Here is a 15,950-nt window from a genome sequence, read left to right as displayed (position 1 = left end):
TGGGTCCAGGGGTAGGTTGATCCCGAATTTCCTGAGAAACCGAAACACTGCTTTCCAAAGTGGTTGCACAAGTTTGCATTCCCACCAGCAATGGATAAATCTGAAAGGCAATAAACAATAACAGTAGACAATAATGACAGCACAACAGAAAGAACAGTTCTGAAATGATTGCCAAGGATTTTTAGTTTCTTGTCTCTGAGGGCCTTCTAAATTTTCTGTTGAAGTTATTTTTAACTTGACTTTTTAATATTCAAATATCTGAGTGCTGGCTGTATGCCAAGTGTTGCTGACTGCTGAAAGTCTGGCCACATAGTAGTAAGCCAGTGTGTTTGCTCCACCCTCCTGTGCTTGGTGGACAGGTGGATGGGACTTTAAGATTCTAAGGCTCTGGCTGGACTGTGGTGGCACATGCCTTTAATCCAGCTCTAGAGATGTAGAAGCAGGTAGATCTCTGTGGTTCGAGGCCAGCCTGGTCTACAGAGCCGTTCCAGGAGAGCCAGGACTGTTACACATAGAAACCTCATCTCAAACAAACAAACAAAAAGATTCTGAGATTCTAGAGAAAGCAGCAGCGTTCCCCACCCCCCTGGCATGGTTAGGGGATATTTACACAAATATTACTATTTGTGCCATATATTAGTACAGTGGCATTTGTATTAAATAAGGTGCTTCATGGACTTTGAGTCATGCACTCGGCCCTCTATATTTGATGGAAATGGCCTGCTGGCCATAGCCAGGTTTTGCTGTTTCCCATTCGCATCTGGCTCTTGAGATCCTTAAGCCCTGTTTTCCAAGTAAAGGGGGGTCTGCTTTGGGATCCTCAGAATTGAGTTTCCTCTCACCTGGCAGTATTCTGTTGATGGGAAATGAGATTGAAAGAGGTGCTGGGTAGTATCGAAAGATTGACATGTAATCGAGCCCAAACATTTGGAAATTAAAGCATTTTTTTTCTCAAGTGCCACAGCCTTTATATGAATATTAAATTACATGGTCTGACTTAGCAGAAACATCCTTTGTAAGATCCACTCTGCTTCCACGCTCACCTGTTAATGGAACAAACTATGCACAGCTGATGGGTTTTGAAAATAGCAGCTGTCAGCCCCTGTTAAAATCAATCAGTGGCAAGATTGTATACATTATATCTTATCTCATGTCATGAAAATGTATTTACAGCTTAGCCACTAATAAGCATGACTCTCAGCTTCCCTGTTGACAGTCTCACGGCGTGCTTTGACTCCACAGATTTTACTTGTGTGATAACTTTTTCGTTAAAACTTTGTCTTTTTTGAGCCAAACTACCCTGATTCCTTGTTTTATACTTAAAAAAAATAGTGTTGCTCGGATTTTGGTGTTAGCTTAGAAATACCCTTTGGTAGAATTTAAATTTTAGGAGCTAATGAGACCAGCATATCAGAATTCATATTTGTCGTTCTTGAAACGTGACGGCACCCTCAAGAGCGCCCTCTACAAATGCGTTTTGGATACTGTTTAATAAAATCTGTTTTAACTACCCAGGAACATGATTTTGTTTCTTCTAGTTGCTTCCAAGTCTTTACTGACATGTGAAGGCTAGGCTTGTTCCTGAGGCTTAGTTTTAAGTGGTTCTCAGCTGTCTCTAAAGCTGAAGTCCCCGCTCCTGCCCCCTGTGCTCACATCTGCAGTTCACCTTTGCATTTCGTTTTCATGGTCCTTTCGCCCTCCAGGACTTGTAACAGTCCTCGTCACCCATTGTCTCACCAAGCCCCTTCACTCTGCTCACTGCCGGCTTGTTGAGATGCCGGGAGGATGCTATCATTTGCTGGCCTTTGGGATGCAGTCTGGTCCTGCCTTCTCCCCACTTGATGCTGAGGTTCCGAAAACCCTCAAGGTGGTCACACTCAAGATATGTTAAAACTTAATACTTCGAATTATTGTTTGTTTGTTTGTTTTGAGAACAGGTTCCACAATGTAGCTCTGGCTGGTGTTGAACTCACTTTGTAACTCAGCTGACCTCAGGCTTACAGCAATTATCCTGCTTGAGCATCTCAGCTGTTGGGAGCAGCCATGCCCCACTTTCAAAATTAGATTTTTTTTTTAATTACTGTTTATCCTTTTATTCTTTCTCAATAGCTCTCTGTCTCTGTCTGTCTGTCTGTCTGTCTGTCTGTCTCTCTCTCTCTCTCTCTCTCTTTTCATATCAATTAAAAAGCTGGAATTAAAAAGAAGACCCTGGTACCCAAAGTATTCTCCAGCTAGAAGTGATGGTGCGTTGAAGCACCATAGAGTTGAGTACCCATGGACCCACCGTGAAGCCATGTGTCAACAACACTAACTCAAACTCGGTGCTTTTCAGCCACAAGTCTGTGACTGATTATCACTTCCTTTGCGATAATCACACCGAAAGTGTGATTAGGAAACTGAGGGAAAAACTTAGTCTGAGATCAAATAACCGGTTCCAGCGGTGAAGGCTGTGACTGAGATTGCCATCCTTCCGGTGTAATGCCACCCTTGGTGTCTGTCAGGGCAAAGGGTCCCTGTGGTAATAAAGTGCGTCCTCCTCTGGTCCCGAATTAGACAATATACACACCACTTTACTGACTGACTGACTGCCACGTTGTCACAGGAGATGGAGTCATCTGGAAACCTAGTCGGTCGGTCTTCTTTCCCAAAGGCCGTTCAAGCCCTGAGAGAGTCGCGGCCTGTGTGCCGTGCCGTCAGACGTTTCTTCTGTGCCTGTGCTACCCTATTTTCAGACGTGAATTTAATTTAATCAGTAATATTAGTAGCATTAAAGTGTCTGTAATTGCTTCTCTGCTTTCTAGTAAAAGTATTTAATGTCCCCTTTAGTGACCTTCTTCCTGCTTGTGACTTCTGAGTCTATATACAAGTAATAAAAGCAGGTCACTTAATCTCAGCTTGCTTTTTAATGAAGTAATAATACTTTAGACCTCTTCCTAGTGTACATATAATAGTTTACCTGGAGGCAATTAAATAGAGTATTTTTAAAATAATCTAATTAAATTTTTATATCTTTGGATTTAATGTTTCCCAAGTGTTACTGAATAATAATTATTATTAACTGGTAAGGATGCTAACCAGAATCTCTGTTTGTATCATATGTTGTCTAAGCTGATATCTATCACCTAGAACTTGAAGAAAGGAGTCTTAAGATATGCATGAACTGTAGTCTAGTCGAGCCCAGGAATAGAGATGCAGGGGCATATGCAAGGCTTACTGTGGGCGTCTTCCTTGTCACTAGGCCACTTTCTTTTCATTTCTAGAATTAGAAGTAGTCTGTACTTCATCTTAGGACAGTAACTTCTGCTGCACCTGGAAGACTGATTTTGCGTGTATTATGTTTCTTGTCCTGACAGCTTACATTCTGTGTCTATCACCAAGTGTCAAGTGCTTACTTCTGTGTTAGGCAACTGTAATATTTTAGGCAAATCAAACCACTTGATTCTCCCATGAACTCTCAAGAGGAAGAGTCAGTGATTACCTTCATCCTTCTGGTGTGAGGTTGAACAATTTGGCCAGTGTTCTCCATTTATAATTAATACAGAGCTGAGCATTTGATCAACCATAACATCTGGATGGAAAGCGTAGTGGTAACCATTATGTTCCATTGCCCCTACAACATCTAAGTACTAGATTTATCACAGTTAAATGTGTCACATAGTTAAGGTAAAATGGGGGCAGAGGCCAGATGCCCCTGTGGACTTATGTTAGAAATAAGGGAATGAATCTGTTAGGGTCTGTGAAAGCGAGAAAGGGTAGAAGCTATGATGCTTCAAACGAGAACGGCCCCCACAGACACATATGCTGTGGTAATTCCTTCGGCCAATAGCCTTTAAAATACTGGCCCACTTTGGGCATGGTCAAATGTACTACATGCACAGATGTGAAAATATGTGTGCAGCCTGGGGCTGCTGGATTTGGTTCCTGTTCCTTGCTCATGCAGAGGACTGCTGATCTGAGTCTACCCCTAAATAAAGAAATCTTTCTTTATTATGCTCCATTCTGGGCTAATGTGGTACCACTGTATTATAATCGACAGTACTCATATATTGAATATTTAGCCCTTAGTTGGTAAGAAAACAAACAAAACCTGGGCAGTATGACCTTGTTGGAGGAGGTGTGTCACTAAGGATGGGCTTTGAGGTTTCAACAGTCTCAAGCCATTCCTAGCTTCTCTCTCTCTCTTTCTCTCTTTCTTTTTTTCTTTCTCCCTCTTCCCCCTTCTTCTCTCTTTCTCTCTCTCTCTGCCTGGTAATAGTCGTCTCAAAATGTGAGCTGTCAGCTATTGCTCCGGTTCCATGTCTGCCTCCCTGCTGCCATGTTCCTCACCATGATAGTCATGGGTTCTAAACCTCTGGGATTGTTAACTCTAGGTAAATTCTTTGGTCATGTCTTATTACGGCAATACAAAACTAACCAACACAGAGAGCTTCTGTCTGGCAGGAATGTTTGGGTTCGCTTCTGTCTGGAGTATTGGGTCCAAGCTTAGTGCAGTTCAGTCGTCTGCTATCATTATCTATATATTTTACTTCACATTGTGGTAAATTCTTTTGTTTTCACAGAAACTGAAACAGAAGAACCAGCAGCTGAAGCAGATTATGGACCAATTACGGAATCTCATCTGGGACATAAATGCCATGTTGGCAATGAGGAACTAAACTGATATTTAAATCTCTTGTTCTACATGTGTGATACAATTGGATTTCCCCCCCAAGTATTATTCCTTTGGAAAGATTATCCACTGCCTCTGTTTTTTTTTTTTTTAATGCTCTTGGTTCTATACAAGATTATTATAATAGTCTTTGATAAGGTGTGAGTTTTGTTTAATCTTCATGAATTGAATAATTGCTTTTTAAAAGCAAAATGAAGCTTAATAAATAAATTTTTAAACATAACCAGTATGTTTGCTTCTTTTAGTTATCCTTTTCAAAGAGAGGTAAAGTATAAATATTTCAGCATATTACCAACCAAAGTTTATCTCTGAAAGAAATTAATTAAAATTAAAAATACATTACCACCTAAGCTTCTATCTTAATTCAATTTCATTTTCAAACCAGTAAAATAAGAAACTAGCTTGTTGCTCAATTACTTTTCTCGGGTTCTTCGGGTGTTTTTCTGAATTGAAATGAGAGAGGCGATCAAAAGACTGTACAAGCTGGTCATAGATATGCGCTCAGCTGGGACCCGCCTGTCAGAGACATGCTAGTCCCAAGTGTGTTTCCAAACACTGACTTTTAAGAGTTCTCACCTAGACCGTTCTTAGGACACTGACTCTCACCCTTCCTAATGCTGCGGCCCTTTAATACAGTTCTTCATATTATGTTGACCCCTTCCCTAACCATAAAACTACTTTTGTTGTTGCTTATAACTTTACATTGTGAATTGCAATGTAAATATTTGATATACAGACGGTTTTAGGTGACCCCTGTGAAAGGGTTGTTTCACCCCTACCCCAACCCGGCAAGGAGTCACAACCTATAGGTTGAGACTCACTGATTGAGGACAAGTACATTTTCAGTCTACATGTTTGGTTGTGGTGGGCTTTCCAGCCTGAGTCACAAGCTGCTACCAGGCCTGATTTGACTATGACAGTCCTGCATTTGACTCTTGCTTGTGGATTAAGTCTTTCCAAAAGGTTGCATAAGAAACTAGTAACCAGCTTCCTCTGGGAAAGGGAACAGCGTGGTTGGGGTTCAGAGTTCAGAATGTGCTGGCCTTTCCATCGTCTATGCTTTTGCACCCTCTCGATGTTATAGCCTGTGCAAATAGTACCCCATCAAAACCGCACGTTTCATCCTGAGTCATGCACATTGCCACCGGTCGCGGGTGACAGAGCACAAGAAGACATAGGTTTACTTTTGCTGATGCAGTTCTGGGCAAGCCCACTGTTGGTGAGAACCATAGGGCACTCTGTATTGTTGCAGGGCAAAAGCAACTGTATGAAACTGACACAGAGAAGCACGCAGAGCAAAAGTCTCAGCTTAGTGTGGTGCTCCACACTGAGGACCTATGGTACCACAATTTGTTAACACACTCAGGATATGTGTAGGTTTCTATATGCAGCCTAGTCTGTGTGCTGTTTACCACTGTGACACTGTGGCTTTAGTATATGTTGTACTAACAATACAATGACGCACACATGCATAGCTAAGAGTACTAACCTGAGCTCTACTTGGCTTAAACTAAGCACACCTCTGAACAGTTTGAGGGCATACCTGTATGTGTAGAGTATGGACGCCCTTGTGAATAATTCACCTAGCAACCTGTTTGCAACATAGCCACATACTCTCTCTGAATAGTGGAGTGAGTTTCTCTTTCTTTTAATGACCATCAAACTTGGACTCCACTCAGTTACCCCAAGAAAGGAAAGGGGGCCAGCTCTGGCTTAGACTAGGAAGGCCTAAACAGATAATCAGGGCCCTTGGGTGTCTTCACTCAGTGTGTTCTGACAGATTCTATCACTTCCGTTTGGATGAACTTTCCTTGCTACTTTCCGGTCTGTGTGGAACTTTTATTTCATCCTTGAAGAAGATGCCAAGACCCAGGAAATATATGGCCACGTTGACCACTGGTAATAATGACACTTGTTAATTTCGTCTTTCATTCCTGACAACCATTACGGCAGTAAAAAGTTTTGACCTAGGGTCTGGGTGCTTGAAATGTCCTACTCAGCCACTTAGATTATTCATGGTAGCACAAACCCAGCTCTGAGAAGGAAGGTAGAAATTGTATGCTTTGGGCTTTGAATATATAGAGAATATCTTGGTGGAGCAGAAATGAGTATGGTTATACTGTAGAGTTACCACCCCAAGTTATGGGCTGCTGCGCATGCTCTCTCAACTGGGGCCACTCATTCACAAGTGACAGGTGACCACGTGATCAGTTGTGAGCGTGATGGGGGCTACTAAATGCAGACCTCGCTAGCTCCAGTTCTGCCTTCTGTAGAGAGACCACACCAATAGATTAATGCACAAAGAAAGGGACTTTATTGTAATCCATGTCCCTAGGCAAGATAACCTGCTCTCTCCCTCTCCTGGGAAATGATTTATGAGATTAGCTAATATTCTACTCTAGGTTAGAATTTTGCTTGGAAATTTTAGAAACTCGCTTCAAAACAGGCTTCAAAACAGGGATTTACTAGTTCCTACGGTGACAAAAAATGAAAATAAAAAATTGCAATGACTAAAACATCAGGAATTAGAGCCCAGATCTGATACTTTCAGAATCTCTTGGTCCACCCAAATTCCCACTTATGTCTGTTCCTCCAAATGGCAGGAACAATGCTCTTCTATGGTCTGGACATTTCTATATCCTGACCTCAAAAGTCGAGAGGCCTGTCGACGCTTAAGTTAAAAGTCTTCACAATCGACCCAGAATCCTTGAAAAGGATCTGTTGTATAGATGGATACTATGGCTGAACTACCCATGTTATCAATCTATCTGTAGCTAGGAGGCGTGTGGGGAGGACCTAGAAAAGCACACTCCCCAGGGAACAGGATTACAGAAGAAAAGAGGACCAAACAGGAACGTTTTGAAGAAAAAGAAACCATGGTAACCACAGGTAGTGGTGGTCTCCAGTATTGTTATACCATTTCAGACATAATAAAGGAAGTTATTTGACCTTCAAACCCCCCCAGGACATTTGCAGAAAGCCAAATGCCTCATTCACCGCCTTGGAGAAATGTCTTATCTTCGTCTGAGCTTGCAGACTTCTGACTAGAGTTTTTCTCTGCAGCTGTTTTCCTTGCAGCTGTTTCTGTTTATTACAAGGCGAACTTGCCAGGCCTCCTTTCACGGGTTAAAGCTCAGACAGGACGGAGTTAAGAAACTGAAAATTCCACCATACTGGTAAGGACGTTATCTTTAAATGACTTGGCACCCTCCGGCCTTCATCATTCAGACATTACATCCCATGGCACCGTTACAAGCCAAAATGTGTTAATTTGACAGTCTGATGTAGTTCCAGCTTGAGTGATTCATTTTCTTTCCCTAAATTCCCACTGTAGCATATGCTAGACAGAGGGGATTTTTAGCTTAGGCTAAAATGTGTGCTTATCCTAAAGCCTCAACACGTAAGTTACCCTAGGCACCCTTAAGTTGTTTTAACATACTGGATGCCTTAAATTTTTCTCTAATCCTCTCAAACACAGAAGTGTCAAGGGTTATTTTTTTTCCCCTCAAACAAACTAACAACATTCTCAGTGGAGGAATTTTTTTTTAATATGAGAATGCTGAATTCTTTTCAGTTTTCTAAAACTGAAGAATTGAAGTTATTGGGCTTATTGAGTACTTTGTTAGTTTATATTTTTAAACAGATTGACATTGCATAATGTCAGAGATTCCTTCTTTTTCCCCCAAAGTCTTACTTCTGCCAAAATGTATTATGCATTCAAATAATTACTAGAAGACTATCAATGATAAAATAAATCTGTATTTTCTCTGTAGTCTAAAGTATATATTAATCTAACAATGGGAACACAACACCATGGAGTGGTGTGCCCTGAGTAAGACCTACTTGAACCTGTTCTCATGTTCTCATTAGGTGTGCTGTAGAAGCAGCGTGCAAGTAAGCACACACAAGAATCACTGGTGTGGCGGTTTTATATTATATGCATATTTTTTGAATTATCACCAAGCTAAAGTGGACTTCTGAAAGTCCGCACCATTGACAGGTTTTCCAGGTGATCAGCCACTGGGTCTGAGCAATGTTCTCAGCAGTTTGCTGAAAATGACTGCAAGTGTTTCAATAGGAGAAGCTTCAAAAATAGTAGTAGTGGCACAAAATGAAACGCACGGGCCCATATTTGGAGCTCTGGCTTTGAGTATTCGGGGTTCTGTCAGCGCATCTCAACCTCAGCTGCACACTAGAGCCCCCTGGGGAAAGGGTACAATTCTCTATGCCAAACCCGCAGCTCAGACCAATTAAATTAGAAGTCTGGGTGGGATCCAGACTCTAATGGGCTTTCCAGTTCCTCTGGTGATTTCCACGTGAAGCCAGGGTACAAGCCATTGCTGGATCTAGGTTTGGAGGCATGGAAAGAATCTTGAAAAACCCACTAGTCTTTGGAACAAGAAACTCTGAGAGGCCAGAAATCTGACACCCACTTATGCGTGCTAGTGTTTTGGGGTTGGAGGTTTGTTTTTGTTTTTAATCCTTATTTTTATGTGTATGAGTGTTTTGCCTGCAATTATGTCTGTGTGCCATGTGTGTACCTGGTGTCTTGCTGAGGCCAGGAGAGGGCGTAGGATGCCCTGGGACGAGTTACAGTGATTATTAGCATCATGTGAGTTCTGGGGATCGAACCCAGGTCTCCTGGAAGAGCAGTAAGTACTCTTAACTGCTGAGCCATCTCTCCAGCTGTATGATTTGTCAGTGATACCCTTGCCCTCCACACTTCCACCATCAACAGAAACAAGGAGGACAGCATGCTACCAGCAACACTTTTAGGCAAAAGCATAGAACATATTTATTGCGCAGAACATAGTTATTGTAGGGTCCTTTCTCTCTAAGCAGGTGTGGCACTTCGAAAACATTACAGGTCAAGTGGAGTCCAAGAAAAGACTACACTCCCCTTTGTTGCCAGTTCCAATCAGCACAGGGCCAGCCACAGCTTGTTTTACACTGACAAGGTAGTTAACCTGGATTCTTAGTTTACTTTCTAACTACCACTCATCACAGACCCTAGGAAGCAGACAAGGAATGTGTGTGCCAGAATCCCAAAATTCTGGAATGCAAGTTGACTCTACAACAGCCCTTGGATTTCACTTTGATAAATTCGATATATGTCTCTCTCTCTCAAAAAAAAAAAAAAAAGTTAATGGACTGACCTTATGACCTTATTCTCCTGAAATTTAAATATTTCATGGTGCTTATAACAAACTTGGAATTTAGAGTCTTCTGCTCATGTTGCACAAAGCATTTCGTTGGCAAAAAAAAAAAAAGTTAACAGCTGTATATGCCCAAACCTGTAGCAATGTAACCAGTCAAAGAGGCAAGCAGACAATGCTATAAAGATGCTCAACTCTGAAAGAGGAGGAAGCAGTGCAGCTTTAACTGTAGCAAGGTGGGGGAAATAGTTTTCCAAATGGCTTGAAGAATCCAGGGGGAAAGTCATTTGTGAAAGGCGGGTATCTACAATCTGCAGATGGCACAGCTACCAAATAAATCAATTAAAGACTGCAAAGTGTGAGCAGAAACATAAATGTGAATTAAAGCCATACCAACTTCAAGTTATGTATGAAGTAAGTATTTTAACCACTGGCACTAAAATCTTAAATTGAATTCTCCGATGAAACAGAAAGCTGATATAATTGCCTACATAAAGGGTAGTTTGAGAATTACAGCTGGCGGAATAAAAAAAAATAAATGTCTCTGTGTTTTGAATAGACAGTAAAAGCATGACAGATGAATAGAGAGCCTGCCAAGACACCGACAATGGTCCAGGTGAGGACGAACTGAAGCATAATGCAGTTTCCGTGGCAGACAGGGATTTTTAGGAAGCAGCAGGTTTGTTGTCTTGTGTTGCTTATGGTGAAGGATTCCTCCGTGAGGTTTGTTCTCCCCCACCCGTGGAAGGTGTTCTGTGGTCTGTTGACTTAGTTCAAAGGATTCAGGGTGTTTCCCGGAGCAGCTGGCTTCTGGTTTATTTAGTTTTTCACTGGACTGTCAAAAGATTTCATAATGGGTACCTTGTTCAAGTATTGGGTTATTTCTGGGAAGATTTACTTTGTAGTAGTAGTATATGGTATTATGGTGTATGTGTGTGTGTGTACGTGTGTGTGTGTGTGTGTGTGTGTGTGTACGTGTCTGTGTATACACAAGTATACAGATCAGAGGACAACTTTTGCGAGTTGGTTCTCTCCTTCTCCCTTGGGATCTAGAATCTAGCTCAGCTCCTTCTTGTTACTAATACTTGCTGCATGTGGAGCAGTCGGAATGGATAAGGGAACTCTCTTCCTTGCAGCTCATGGAAACAATGCCTCCTTCATTCAGAGGTTGCTCCCTCTTCCATAGCAGAGCTGGAGAGAGTCAGTGTGTGGCCCCTGGGTACCTGAATCCCCATTCCCCTTAGCACCTGGGAGAAAAAGTATCAACCTGCCACTCTTCAAACTTTTACTGAAACTTTCAGACTTTCAGTTTGTCTTCCGTAAAAGGGACAAATAGAACCTCTTCAGTCATCTTTTTTTCTTTCAAATTTCAGAAGAAAGAGTATGAGCACCACATGGGCAAGGCTCTGCCACTGACTGAACCACCAGCTCCGCCACTTGTCACTCAGATCGGGCGCAGTGTAGCTGTTTCCCCCCGATTTAAGTTTTCCCTCCTGAGAGCCCTTGTAGAGTTGGTGAGGAGTTGTCTCGAGGCTCATGAAACAAAAAACTAGGAGTTACAGAAGCCTAGGAAGCTTTTCACCCAGTGCTTGCTCAAGGACATACAGACAGTAAAGTACTGTAGGATGGTAGACTCCGATGGCCGAGCCAACTTGAGGCTGTGATTGAGGTTGTCATGAGTCCTCACCCACATTGAGATGGGCTTTTTGGTGATGTAGTTGCTGTCGTCATCATTCCCATGTAAATAACCCTAATTAATCCCTCAACTCGCCAAGCTGGACTTCAGTAGAACTGACTACTTGGTCTGTGTTGCCCACACCATTTGGAGAGAAGAAACATACCCACCAGGAAACGCCAAGCAACACAAGAGCTTTTGGCACCGTGTGCTCCACAGAGGAGGAGAGACCTATACATGTCAAATATCATTATCACTACCTGGATAAAACACAACTGGTCTTTTAAATAAGTAGGCTCATCTTCACTCAGTTTCCTCTTATCACGGACCAGCCCCCCACTGGTTCCCTTCAGCAGGTAGCACGGGCAGCTTCACACTAAGACATCCTCAGCATTGGCTGGGCCTTTCCCTTAGCCTGATGCCCTGTCTCCTCCTCTTTCTGTCTAAAACGTGGGGTTTGATAGGTAGAAGTAGAACAAGAGCAGCATGGTTTGCAGGGTTCACACAAGCCAAATATAATATCTCTGGTAGCAGCGTTGTACTTGCTGAAGAAAGCAGTTGCCATAGGAAGGGCGTGGCTTTCAGTGGACATACAGCCATCGCAGCTGTAGCAGTGGCTTGTGATGATGTGTAAGCCATGAATCTTCCAGGGTATGTGAAGTGAAGCAATATGAGTGTCAGCAAAACAAGAGAATTTCCTGCACATCACAGGCATTGAATCAGGATTTGTTTAGTCCACGGCCAACTCTGAGAAGGTTGCCTGGGATTTGCAAAAACATAGGGCATCATTTATAGACTTCTGCATCAAGCGTGTTTATAGTCTTTGCTTCACCTCATCCTTGCAAGACATTATCGTGAATTATGTTTTCTCAAAACCCTCATTTTGCAAATGGGGAAACTGGGTCAGATAACCTGCCCTTGAAACTTTTTAGTGATAAGTGATAACAGAGAGATTCAAATTCAAGCTGTTGTTATTATAAAACTTCTGTTCACAAGTACTGTGTGCTCCACTCTTAAAGGAGTACCCCTCCTTGACCAGGTACATCATAGAATTACCTGAGAAGGAAGCATGGAGTTTCTGCCCTCATCGTAAGCACTCTCCTCAGGAAAATTATTTTACAAGCAACATTTGGGTTCTCCGTTTGGTGACATGTCACAATCACAGGGTGTCATTCTCTGTGGCCAATGTTTACTAAAGAAATAGTTCTCAGATCTTGAAGTGTAGTGTGCTGTAAGACGAGAAAGCTGGGCAGAGGAATTCACAAGTTGTCAATTCTATCCCCTTGAGAGTTTCCCAAGAAGGAAGGGCCAGTTATGCATCTGTGGAGAAGGAAGAAAGACACGGGCACTTTACCCATCACTTGAGAAGCAGAGAGTCACCTGCATTCTTTTCTTCCAGAATTGGAAGGGGCTGGTGCCTTTTGAATTCTACTTGAAGACAGAGAGGAGGTTGCAAGGGCTATTGTTGCCTTGACAATGGAGAATGATTTTCATAGACAAGTTGATTGCTTTCGAGGCTGCCAGAAAAATAAAGCCGGTTTCCACAACTACCTGAAACTGAGAGCGGCCACTTCTGAAGGGACAAAGCTAAGGGGAATGCAATGGTGGCAGCTTTACCAGTCAGCTGTCCCCCATCTGCGGGGACAATGAGACTCATGATGTTTCCATATTAGATCATTGCACACCCTTTCCAAGGTTCTGGCAAAGTGTGTGTCTGCTAAAGTTTATGCAAGTTTATAGAATATAGCCAGGAAAAAGGATAATGAAGCCCAAACCCATGTGTGTGCTCTCTATCGGCACTAAATGGATTAGTTAGTGTATATCAGAAGCTGTTTGATGGGCCCTTGAACATTGAACTCTGAAGAAAATCTATCTCCTCAGATAAGAAGGGACTACGTTCTTGTAAAGTCAGAAAAGTATGGTAGGAAGAAAGAGATATGAGTGGAAGTACACATCCTGGCACATCCATAAGATGTGTCTGTGAAGTGATGATATACAGCCATCTTCATGACACCAGGCACCATGCTACATATTCATTTCCTCTAATAGAGGGTTCCCCACTCAGCTCCAGCAATCATCACATTACCCCAAAGCAGATCTCTGCATGGATAACTGATGAGCCAAACGGGTGGACAGCATCATGCCCAGTGGCCTGTGTAGATCATATAGATCAAATGATTAACTAGCCCTCACTTTCCTGGGTGGTATTGTCCTACTTCTCAGATGATTCATAGAGATTTGGTGACTTGTGTGTTAATAAGATACAATGGCACAGGTACTGTATTAATCAGCGTTCTCTAGAGTCACAGAATTTATGGAATGAATATTTATGTGTATATATATATATACACAATATACATACACACATATATGTGTGGATCTATATCTATATCTATATGGAATTTTTAGAATGACTTACAGGCTGCTGTCCAACTAGTCCAGTAATGGCTAGTTGTGAATGGAAAGTCCAAGAACCTAGGAGTTGCTCAGTTCCACGAGGCTGGGTGTCTTAGCTGGTCTTCTGCATATGCTGGAATCCTAAAGAAGTGGGCACCAGTGCCAGTGAAGGAGTGGATGTGCTGGCTAGGCGAGGGCAAGCAGGCAAAGAACCCTTTCTTCTTCCATTGTCATGAAACAGGCTTGTAGCTGAAGGTGTGGCCCAGATTAAAGCCTTCCTGCCTCAAGATCTAGACCAAAGGTGTGGGTCATCCCACTCCAAGATTCGGATCAAAAGCCTTGCCTTTCTGTCTCAAGATCCAGATCCCAAGTGTGCCCTCCCTTTCTGGATTGTGGCTCACTCCACATATAGTCAAGTTGACAACCAAGAATAACTGCCACAGGTTGAACCCTAGACCCATATGGTAGAAAGAGATAACCATTTATCACAAACTTTCCTCTTCATATCCATGGACCCACCTACCCCACACCACCCTCGCATATAAAAGAAATAAATGTAAAAAGTTAAATAATAAAATAACCCTTTTATCCATGTGTGGAAAAAGAGCAGCTCTTCCGCTAGTAGGCACAGAGCAAAATGTTTAATATTAATGCCATCACTTTGTAAACAAGGAGAGATTTGTCATACCTGTTAAGGTTGGCTTTCATAATTCCCAGGAGCCAGACCTAACCTTTCAAGGGTGTTTCCTGAGTCCTTAGATGGTATTTTAAACCAGCAGCAGCATACAGAACTCCTGTCTCAGTGGCCATCTCTGCTCCTTCAGTGGGTATAGCTTTTAGATACGGTAGTTTGATGATGTCCGTGCTGGACCATCCATTTATGATATGTATAACCGTCAATAAAGCAGGTTTCATGGTGAGATTTTCCTGCTGCACAATCTTAGTCACCCACATGATCTGAGGATTGACCTGTTTTGTTTTGCTTTCAAGCCCAACAGAATATTGTGAGTTGATCGGATGGATACCTAGACAGTCTCCCAGTGTCTGATGCTGTTTCCACTTCCTCTGATGCTAGTTAGAGTGCTGCTTCTTGCTGCCTTATATTAATAAATCCTGTGGCTTTGGTCAGGCCTCAAAAAAAAAAATAGAAGCTTAGTGGGTCAGCTCACTGTGAGTGTTAACTGTGATTAGGAAAGTCTGGTCCACAGAACAACATCCTTAGCCCCACAGGAAGCTTGTCAGCAGCATCAACTCTCATGCCATAGCCTAGGGTGTGCTGAACTCGAAGATGCATTTTAACACGACTCATAAGAATTCCATCTGTAAACTAATTTTATTTAGCTAAAACAGTTTTATAGCTAGTCCAACCTGGACCACTGTCCTAAGATTTACTATAAACTCTGGTTTGTATATATTTGGTACTTTCTCCTTTACACAGAGTTTCTTTATATACAGTGTTGTCTTTGCCCTCCCTGTGTTTACGTTTCCCTCTGTGCCTGCCTTGTGAGGGGCTCCCCTTTGGTGAGCTCCACCAGCTGGCACAGGCTCTCGGGAGCCTATTCTTGATGGTCTTCCCAGATCTGCTGTCACTGATGTTCTGTTAGCTGCCTGTGTTAGTCACTGTGAGAAAACGGACAGCCTTGAGATAGGAAGACGCTACAGCTCAGAGTGTTGCTTTCCCAGAGTTATGAAGCTAACCTGGTTATAAGTCAGGTAGACCGAGTCTTGGCATAGTAACTTTCCAAAAGTTTCCTAATCTACTGTCATTTCCAACGTATTAGTTCTTCATGCAATGGACTAAGCCTTGGTCAAAATGAGCAAATGATACCATCTGATAATCTCAATGAAATGCTATAGCTCCAGATTTTAATATCACAAAGAGAACCTGAGTAATCCATTAAAATGTTCCTTTAGGGCTGAGGTTTACTCCAAAGACATTTGTCTAGCCTGCCTACAGGCCTGGGTTTAATCTCCAGAAACACACACACACACACACACACACACGCACGCACGCACGCACGCATGCACGCACGCACGCATGCACTCTCCTTTA

At 42.4% G+C, this 15,950-nt stretch overlaps 1 protein-coding gene across 1 annotated transcript in view; it reads left to right on the top strand.

Moving 5' to 3' along the window:
- Positions 1–4,878, top strand: part of Med30 (mediator complex subunit 30) — a 17,067-nt gene extending 12,189 nt beyond the window's left edge. The window contains exon 4 of the mRNA XM_005360526.2: positions 4,560–4,878. Within this exon, the coding sequence (XP_005360583.1) occupies positions 4,560–4,655 (96 nt within the window). The 3' untranslated portion in view covers positions 4,656–4,878. The remainder of the gene's footprint in view (positions 1–4,559) is intronic.
- Positions 4,879–15,950: the final 11,072 nt, after the last annotated feature.

This window comes from Microtus ochrogaster, linkage group LG3 (genome assembly GCF_000317375.1).
Source record: "Microtus ochrogaster isolate Prairie Vole_2 linkage group LG3, MicOch1.0, whole genome shotgun sequence".
NCBI lineage: Eukaryota > Metazoa > Chordata > Mammalia > Rodentia > Cricetidae > Microtus > Microtus ochrogaster.
The sequence above is the reverse complement of the archived record's forward strand: the minus strand, read 5'-3'. Positions and strand labels throughout refer to the sequence as shown.